Source organism: Neoarius graeffei, chromosome 2 (genome assembly GCF_027579695.1).
Source record: "Neoarius graeffei isolate fNeoGra1 chromosome 2, fNeoGra1.pri, whole genome shotgun sequence".
Lineage (NCBI taxonomy): Eukaryota > Metazoa > Chordata > Actinopteri > Siluriformes > Ariidae > Neoarius > Neoarius graeffei.
Window position 1 is genome coordinate 1,723,309 of NC_083570.1, and position 9,673 is coordinate 1,732,981.

General features: G+C 43.0%; 1 protein-coding gene across 1 annotated transcript; it reads right to left on the reverse strand.

Annotated features, from left to right (window-relative positions):
• Positions 1-337: 337 nt before the first annotated feature.
• LOC132871020 (trace amine-associated receptor 13c-like) lies at positions 338-1,342 on the reverse strand. Its single transcript, XM_060905182.1, has one exon. The coding sequence runs from the start codon at positions 1,340-1,342 to the stop codon at positions 338-340; it is 1,005 nt and encodes a 334-aa protein (XP_060761165.1).
• Positions 1,343-9,673: the final 8,331 nt, after the last annotated feature.

Genomic DNA, 9,673 nt, shown 5'->3' on the forward strand with positions numbered 1-9,673 from the left:
ACTTGTCTCCTCAGTCCCCAGACGTTTACAGACTGTTGTAAAGAGAAAAGGGGATGTCTCACAGTGGTAAACATGGCCTTGTCCCAACTTTTTTGAGATGTGTTGTTGTCATGAAATTTAAAATCACCAAATTTTTCTCTTTAAATGATACATTTTCTCAGTTTAAACATTTGATATGTCATCTATATTCTATTCTGAATAAAATATGGAATTTTGAAACTTCCACATCATTGCATTCCGTTTTTATTTACAATTTGTACTTTGTCCCAACTTTTTTGGAATCGGGGTTGTAAAAAGAAAAATATATGTACATACATACCTATAATCTAAAACACATTCATGAAAAAACATTTATTAATGCAGAGTCAGTTTGGAATATTTGCAAAGTTAGAATTGATTTAATGCACCTCCTAAACCACGGGTAAAACAGAGCATAAATAACTGGATTAATGGTTGAATTAAGATAAAGCATGATAACAACTTTCAGAAATGTTTCTGGCTGAACTTCAATAATGTCACCTAATAAACTGTAAATGAAATATGGAAGTAAACACACCAGGAACACAGACACTAAAATGCCGAGGACTTTAGCGGCTTTTCTCTCAGATTTCATCGAGTGTGACGTGATTTTCTGTGTTTCAGGCCGTGTGTGATTATTAAGCTCTCTGATAGCAGTGGCATGTTTCTTAGCAATCACAAAAACCCCAGTATACAATATGATTATGACAGAAAGTGGAAAGATAAATGTTATTACGAGATCAATTACAGACCAAACCTCACTGAGAAAACGATAACACTCTCCAGGACACATTACAGAGCTTGTGAAGTTTCCATTGAAATAACAGAGTGATATATTATACACCAGAAGAGCACACCAGTTGGAAAAAACCACAGTGCTCATTGTCCTCCTAGAGATTGTGTTTATGTAGAAAAACGGGTTTGAGAGAGCCAAATACCGGTCCACAGCGATCAGGGCGATATTATAGATGGATAGGCCTGTGAGAACATAAGCAATCATCAAAAAAGTGATGCAGTACCCATTATCAAATATCCAGCATAACTCAATGGCCCAGATTAACACTGGTGGCATCACTAAAGCACCAATTAAGCAATCCGACACCGCCAGAGAGAGCAGGAGCATGTTGGTTGGTGTGTGAAGCTGCTTGAAGTGAAGAACAGACATGATGACAAGCAGATTTCCACACACTGTTAGCAGAACCACAGCAGTCGCACATACATACAGTAAGACATAAATTGCAGGAGATGCAGATCTTTCTGAACAGGAGAAATGCACACAGCGATCAGATTGGTTCAACTCTGTCTGGTTCATGAATACATGCATTTTTAAAAGAAGTCTCTGTTGCACTGTGGTCAAATGAAGGATAGGTCAGACAAATCAGATACATTTATAGCCAAGAAATTAATCACGCCCCCTCAGGTTCTGTTTACAGCTGAAAGAATATGATGTCATGCCTTGGGGAAACAAAAGACCAAAGAAGGCATTAAACAAAGAAAAACACCTATTATTATGTCTCATCTCATCTCATTATCTCTAGCCGCTTTATCCTTCTACAGGGTCGCAGGCAAGCTGGAGCCTATCCCAGCTGACTATGGACGAAAGGCGGGGTACACCCTGGACAAGTCGCCAGGTCATCACAGGGCTGACACATAGACACAGACAACCATTCACACTCACATTCACACCTACGGTCAATTTAGAGTCACCAGTTAACCTAACCTGCATGTCTTTGGACTGTGGGGGAAACCGGAGCACCCGGAGGAAACCCACGCGGACACGGGGAGAACATGCAAACTCCGCACAGAAAGGCCCTCGCCGGCCATGGGGCTCGAACCCAGGACCTTCTTGCTGTGAGGCGACAGCGCTAACCACTACACCACCGTGCCGCCCTTCCTATTATTATGTGATTCTTTAATTTACAAGTAAGAAACAGGGTGGCACAGTGGTGCGGTGTTTAGCACTGTTACCTTACAGCAAGAAGGTTCTGGGTTTGAACCTTACAGCTGACGGGGACCTTTCTGTGTGGAGTTTGTATGTTTTCCCTGTGTCTGTATGGGTTTCCTCCCACTTGAAAGACATGCAGATTCAGTAAAAAAAAACAAACAAACTGTTGTACGTCGCTCTGGATAAGAGTATCTGCTAAATGCCTGTAATATACTATAATGGATGAATGATTGTCATGAGACCAGTACCAGTCACACCTGTGCCCAAGTTTCTGATGGCTTGAGGTTATGCTGAAGAATACTGAGGTAGTCCTCCTTCTACATTATTCCATTCACTTTGTGCAATGCACCAGTTCCATTTGCAGTAAAACAGCCCCAGAGCATGATGCTACTATCCCTATGCTTCACAAGTGTTACAGTCTTCTTCTGTGTCTCTGGTCATTACAGTCGAACAACTCAGTGTTTGTCTTTAGTGGTTCCTGGGTTGTTCCTAGACATCCAAACCAATTTTCTTTTAGCTGAGGGGGACAGTTTGGGTCTTTTTCCTGCAAAGGGGCTTGGCAAAGTGGTTACACCTCCCAATAACTTGTATTGGCATCGAATTGTTTGAACAGATGATCTTAGAATGTGCAGTTGTTGAGAAATGACTCCACCAAACATTCTTGAGTGTGTAAATCTATGATCCTCTTCCTCATCACCTTTTAACAACACTTTGTAAATGTTTGGGAACTGAGGACACCGATTACTGTAGTTTTGAAAGAGAAATGTTGTCTCATTCTTGCCTGATAGACAATTTCAGTTGCTTAACAGTTCAGGGTCTCCTTTGTGATATTTTGCTCTTCATAATGCACCGAATGTTTTAAATAAGAGACAGGTCTGGATTGCAGGCAGGCCAGTTTGGCACTCTACCTCTTTTACTACGGAGCCATACAGTTTTAATATGTGCAGAAAACTGTTTGTTATTGTCTTGCTGCAAGAAGGAAGGCCTTCTCTGAAAAAGATTTTGTCTGGATGGCAACATATTGCTCTGAAATGTGTATATATCATTCAGAATTAAAGATGCCTTCCCAGATGTACAAGCTACCCATGTCATGTGCACTAATGCCCCCTCATACCATCACAGATGCTGAATGCTTTTGAACTGTGCACTGATAACAAACTGGATGGTCTCTCTCCTCTTTAGCCTAGAGGATGTGGTGTCCATGATTTCTAAACACAATTTCTACTTTTGATTCATCAGACCTCGGGACAGTTTTCCACTTCGCCTCAGTCCATCGTAAAAGAGCTCGGGCTCAGAGAAGGGGGCGTGGTTTCTGGATATTGTTTTTATCTGGTTTCATCTTGCATTTATGGATGCAGTAATGAACTGTTTTCACAGACGATGGTTTTCTGAAGTGTTCCTGAGTCCATACAGAGAATTTCACTACAGATACATGTCTGCTTTTAATGCAATGTCTCCTGAGGGCCTGAAGATCACAGGCATCCAATGTCAGTTTTCAGCCTTGTATCTTGCATACAGAGATTTCTCCAGATTCTCTGAATCTTTTAATGATATTATGGACCATAGATGATGTGATCCCCAAATTCTTTGCAATTCTACATCGAGCAATATTATTCATAAATTGCTGCACTGTTTGCCCACGCAGTCTTTCACAGAGCGGTGAACCCTTCCCCATCTTTACTTCTGAGAGACTCCGCCTCTCTGGGATGCTCGTTTTATACCCAGTCATCATACTGATCTGTTGCCAGTTATCCAAATCATATTTTTTTAGCATTACACAACATTTTCATCTTTTGTCGTGCCTGTCCGAAATTTTTTGAAATGTGTTGCTAACATCAAATTCAAAATGAGCATATGTTTTTCTGAATGAAGGATAGATCAGACAATTCAGATACATTTATAGCTAAGAAATAAAGCACGCCCCCTCAGTTTCTGTTTACACCTGAATGAACATGATTTCATGCCTTGGGGAAACAAAAGACCACAGATGGTATTAAATATAGAAAAACACCCATTATTATGTGATTCCTTAATTTATAAGTCAGAAACAGGGTGGCATAGCCATGCATGATTGTATTCAGATCAAGGATCATAGAAGGCCACTTCAGAATAGTCCAATGTTTTGTTCTTCGCCATTCTTTAATGCTTTTAGCGGTGTGTTTTGGCTTTTTATCTTGTTGGAGGACCCACAACCTGTGACTGAGACAGACCTAGCTGACACTGGGTAGTATGTTTCACTCCAGAATTCCTTGATAGTTTTGAGATTTCACTATGCCCTGCACAGATTCAAGGTACCTCATGCCAGACACAGCAAAGCAACCCCAAATCATAACCAAGCCTCCTCTGTGTTTCACACTAGGTATGGTGGTCTTTTCTTTGAAAGGTTCATTTTTTCTTCTGTGGACATACAGCTGATGTGACTTGCCAATCAGTTTGAGTTTTATCTAATCTGTGCAAAGGACATGCTCCCAGAGGCATTGTGACAAGTCAATATGCATTTTAGTGAATTCCAGTCTGGCTTTTTTTAAAAAGATTTTCTTTCAAAAATGGAGTCCTTCCATTGAGCCAAGAAGGCAAGCCAAGCCAGGAAGCCTTTATTTGTCACATGTACACTCAAGCACAGACTTAACCACACAGTAAAATTTAACCTCTGCATTTAACCCATCTGAGTCAGTGAACACACACAGGCAGACACAAGTGAGCAATGAGCACACACACATAACCAAAGCAGTGGGCAGCTCTGCTACAGCACCTAGGGAGCAGTTGTGAGGTAGGTGACCTTGCTCAAGTGCACTTCAGCCTAACATCAGGCCATTGCTCTCCCATGTTAACCTAACCTGCATGTTTATGGACTGTGGGGAAAACCGGAGCACCCGGAGGAAATCCATGCACACACGGGGAGAATATGCAAACTCCACATAGAAAGACCCCTGTCAGCCGCTGGGCTTGAACCCAGAGCCTTCTTGCAGTGAAGTGGCAGTGAAGTGACAGTGCTAACCACTACACCATCATGCTACCCCAATATCGCTTAAAAAATGACAGATGGTGCCATCAGAAATTGATGTACTTTGATCTTGGAGTTCAATTATTATCTCTTTGGAAGTTGTCCTTGGCTCTTTGTCTGTCATTGGCAATATTGTTCTGTTCAATCTATAATCAGTTTACCTCTTATGGCCACATCCAGGAAGGGTGGCTACAGTCCCATGGAACTTAAACTTTTTAATAATATTTGCAACTGTCGTCACAGGATGTCACACTTTTGTGCACTCGAACCTGGCATTGCTCGAGCATTTGCGTGTGGCCATGCACACGGAGCGCATAGCACATGCCTTTGGGATAATTCATCATTGCACACACCTGTTGTTGATTTGGAACGCAATCCGCACACACTTAAAAGGATGCTGCCAACACTTACACTTTGCAAAGTCTTGTATCTCTGTCTCACTGCTGTCAGGATGTCTGTCAAATTTGCTTCTCACCATGTCTAAGTACTCTGCTTGAATGACTCTGATGTTTCTGATTAATGACTGCTTTCTGTTTGTTTTGTTTCAGTTCTCTTGGTCTAAGTTTTGTTACTCTGACCTTGTTTCACTATTTCTCTGTACATAGCGCTTTTGGAAATAAAAGGTCCCTGCACTTACATCTGTCTCAGCATTGCATTACTAATAGAATAATTCACCTACACAGTGGATGTAGCAGGAGGATACAGGCACACTGCACAGTCCCGCACTGAGGTCAGGGTACTTAAGCTGGGATCAGTACGCTTTCTCCAGCACATTGGGCTGGAAATTCCAGCGTCATACGATGGTTTCCTCCTGCAGTGCTGCTTCTTTCACAAAGGCCTGGTGGAGCCCAAGCAACTGGAGACATGTTGGGTTGGCTGCATGATCTGTTGGCTCACCGGACAGGCATGCTGGTGGGCCAAACACCTTGTGACAGTGCAGCACCCATGCCGCTGGACCTCCAAGTCATTTCGGGACAAACTCAAGTCCTGGTTAAAGGCTTTCAGAAAGGAGGCCCCACATGCATTTTTTGGGGGGGGACTGAGACTTGGGAGGCCGACAGGGTGGCCTCCATTTCAGCACCAGCTCCAGGACCAGCACCAGAGGCCAACAATATGGCCTCTGCTCCAGAGCCAGCTTCAGAGTGAGCACTAGAGGTCAATGGGGATACCTCCCCAACAGTCAGCACCAGAGCCAGCATCATGGGTGGCCCCCACTCCTGAGCCAGCTCCAGAACCAGTGCCAGAGGCTGATGGGGTGGTTTCTCCTCCACTGCCTGCTTCAGAGGTCAATGGCATGGCCTTTGCTCCATTGCTTGCTCTGCCACAGGGCTTTAAGGATGTTGTCACTCTGGTGACAGATTTCAGTGGTGACAAGCTCTATGCACCACCACTGGCCTTCAGGTAGGATGTTGTTTCTCTGGTGCCCATGCCAAGGTTCAAGCCCATGTCCAAATCCATGCACACATTCATGTCCGTGCCCATGCTAAGATCCAAGCATATGTCCCAGTCCGTGCCCATGTTCAAGCCATTACCCATGCCAAGATCCAAACCCATGGCTCAGTCCATGCCCATGCTATCTCTGGTGCCCATGCCATGATTTGAGCCCATGTCCAAGTCCATGCCCATGTTAAAGCCAGTACTCATGCTGATGCCCAGAATCATGCATAAGTCTATGCCCATGCTGATGCTTATGTCCATGCCCATGTTTGAATTCATGCCCATGCCAATGCCAGGGTCCATGCCCTTGCTCAAGCCCATGTTTATGCATGAAACCATGTCTATGCTCAAGTCCAAGTCCAGTTTGGAGCCTGAGTCCATGCCCTGTACAGAGCCCAAGTCAATGACAAATCCAGAGCCCAAGCCCAGTCCAGAGCCCAAGCCCATATCAAAGCCTGAGCCCAAGTCTATGTCTGAATTCATGTTTATGCCTAAATCCATGTCTGAATCCACATTCAAGCCAATGTCCTTGCCTGAGCCCCGTCCATCTTCATGCCCCAGTTCAAAGCCTGACCCAAGGCCAATCCCCTCTCCCTAAGCCCAGTTTCCAGTGCCATGTCCACCCAGAGCCAGAGTGGAGCTCTGAGGGGATGTTTCCTAATGGTAGGCCCTTTACCACAAGGCAGCACAAAGAGGACATTCACTCCTTGAGGGAGCTCTTTGGGGGGGGGTTCTGTCACGCCTTTGTGTGCTCAAGCCTGGTGCTGCTCGAGCAGCCACAATTGACCTTTGGGACATTTCATCATTTGGAGCACAATCAGCACATGCATAAAAAGAAGCTGCCAACACATACACTCTGCAAATTATTGTATCTCTGTATCACTGTTGTCATGATTTCTGTTATGTGTGTTTATTGCCATGTTTAAGTACTCTGTTTTAATGACTCTGGTTGATGTTTCTAATTAATAACTGCTTTCTGTTTGTTTTGTTTCAGTTTTGTTTGTCTACATTTTGTTACTCTGACCATGCCTCATGGGTTGTCTGTACGTGGTGCATTTGTAAATATGAAAACCCAGCGGTTAATAAAATTGGTTAATAAAAAAACCTCCCTGTACTTATATCTGTCTCAATGCCCCATTACTGACACAGGAGCATCAAGCTCCTTGGAGATGGTCTTACATTCTTTGCCTTTAACATGCTTGTCTATAATTTTATTTTTTATCTCCTCAAACAACTCTCTCCTTTGCTTTCTCTGGTCCATGTTCTATGTGGTGCATACTATGATATGAAACAGCAGAGTGACGACTTTTCTCCATTTAAATAGACTGAATGATTGATTAAAAGATTGAAGACACCTGTGATACTAATGATGGTTAAACAATTAGTTTGAAATATCATTATAATCCATCCATACATTATCTGTAGTTATTTATCCTGTACAGGGTCACAAGCTGAAGCCTATCCAGCTGACTATGGGCAAGAAGCGGAGTACACCCTGGACAAGTCACCAGGTCATTGTAGGGCTGATACATAGACACAAACAACCATTCACACCTACAGTCAATTTAGAGCCATCAATTAGCCTAACCTGCATATCTTTGGACTGTGGGGGAAACTAGAGCACCCAGAGGAAACCCACACAGACACGAGAAGAACATACAAACTCCACGCAGAAAGGCCTTCATTGGCCGCTGGACTTGAACCCAGGCCCTCCTTGCTGTCAGATGACAGTGCTAACCAGTATACCACCGTGCCGCCCCTCACTATAATCCAATTATTTTTAATCTTTTCTCAGGGTACCAACAAATCTGTCCATGCTATTTTGGAATATCGTTGTAAAATAAACAATAAATCATTTATTTTCATACTTTTTTGTTCTTTACTCTATGACATACCAAAGGCATGCAGGTATACATGAGAAAATTCTTTTTAATTTTATTACTTTTCAGGAGGGGCGGCACGGCAACGGTGTAGTGGTTAGCGCTGTCGCCTCACAGCAAGAAGGTCCTGGGTTCAAGCCCCGGGGCCAGCAAGGGCCTTTCTGTGTGGAGTTTGCATGTTCTCCCCATGTCCGCGTGGGTGTGCTCCGGTTTCCCCCACAGTCCAAAGACATGCAGGTTAGGTTAACTGGTGACTCTAAATTGACCGTAGGTGTGAATGTGAGTGTGAATGGTTGTCTGTGTCTATGTGTCAGCCCTGTGATGACCTGGCGACTTGTCCAGGGTGTACCCTGCCTTTCGCCCGTAGTCAGCTGGGATAGGCTCCAGCTTGCCTACGACCCTGTAGAAGGATAAAGCGGCTAGAGATAATGAGATGAGACTTTTCAGGAGAAATTAAGCCTTGTTTCATGGAGCTGTAAGGGAACCAACACATTTTTCTCAGAGACTTCCATCTTGCGCCAAGGGAACTGAGGAACTTTTACTCTTGTAACATTGAGAACATTCTGACAGGAAACATCTCCTCCTGGTTTGGGAACAGCACCAATCAGGACAGACGGGCTCTCCAGAGAGTGGTTCGATCAGCCAAACGCATCATCCACAACAAGCATACAAGCATAAACAATATACATTTATATTGCATATTAATGACTTATGTAATGTATCATGTATAATGAAATGCATTTTATTTGCCGATGATACAAACATCTTTTGTGCCGGGGACAATGTACAGCAGCTTATGGAGACAATCACAACCGAAATGAATAAATTAAAAAGGTGGTTTAATGTAAACAAATTGTCATTGAATTTGAGTAAAACAAAGTTTATGCTATTTGGAAAATATAAGTCGAACCCTCAAGTTGAATTGAAAATTGACAACATAACCATAGAAAGAGTTTATGAAATAAAATTTCTGGGTGTGATTGTTGATCATAAAATCTGCTGGAAACCACATATTAATCATGTTAAAGCAAAGATAGCAAAGATTACTGCAATTCTGGGGAAATCAAAACACATTCTGGACTATAAATCACTACGTACTCTGTATAATGCACTCATACTTCCATATCTGAGCTACTGTGTGGAGATATGGGGTAATACCTACAAATCTAACCTGCAGCCGTTATGCACATTACAAAAAAGAGCAATAAGAATCGTCAATAATACGGGATATCTTGAGCATACAAATACATTATTCGTAAAAGCACACACTCTGAAATTCACTGATCTGGTTAAACACAAGACTGCACAATTTATGTATAAAGCAAGACATAACCTTCTTCCGGGTGAAGTACAAAATATGTTTATGGAAAGGCAGGGTGGGTCTAACCT

Bases quoted from the DNA above. Each gene is read 5' to 3' on its own strand.
- LOC132871020 (XM_060905182.1), bottom strand. From the start codon at position 1,342: ATGCATGTATTCATGAACCAGACAGAGTTGAACCAATCTGATCGCTGT.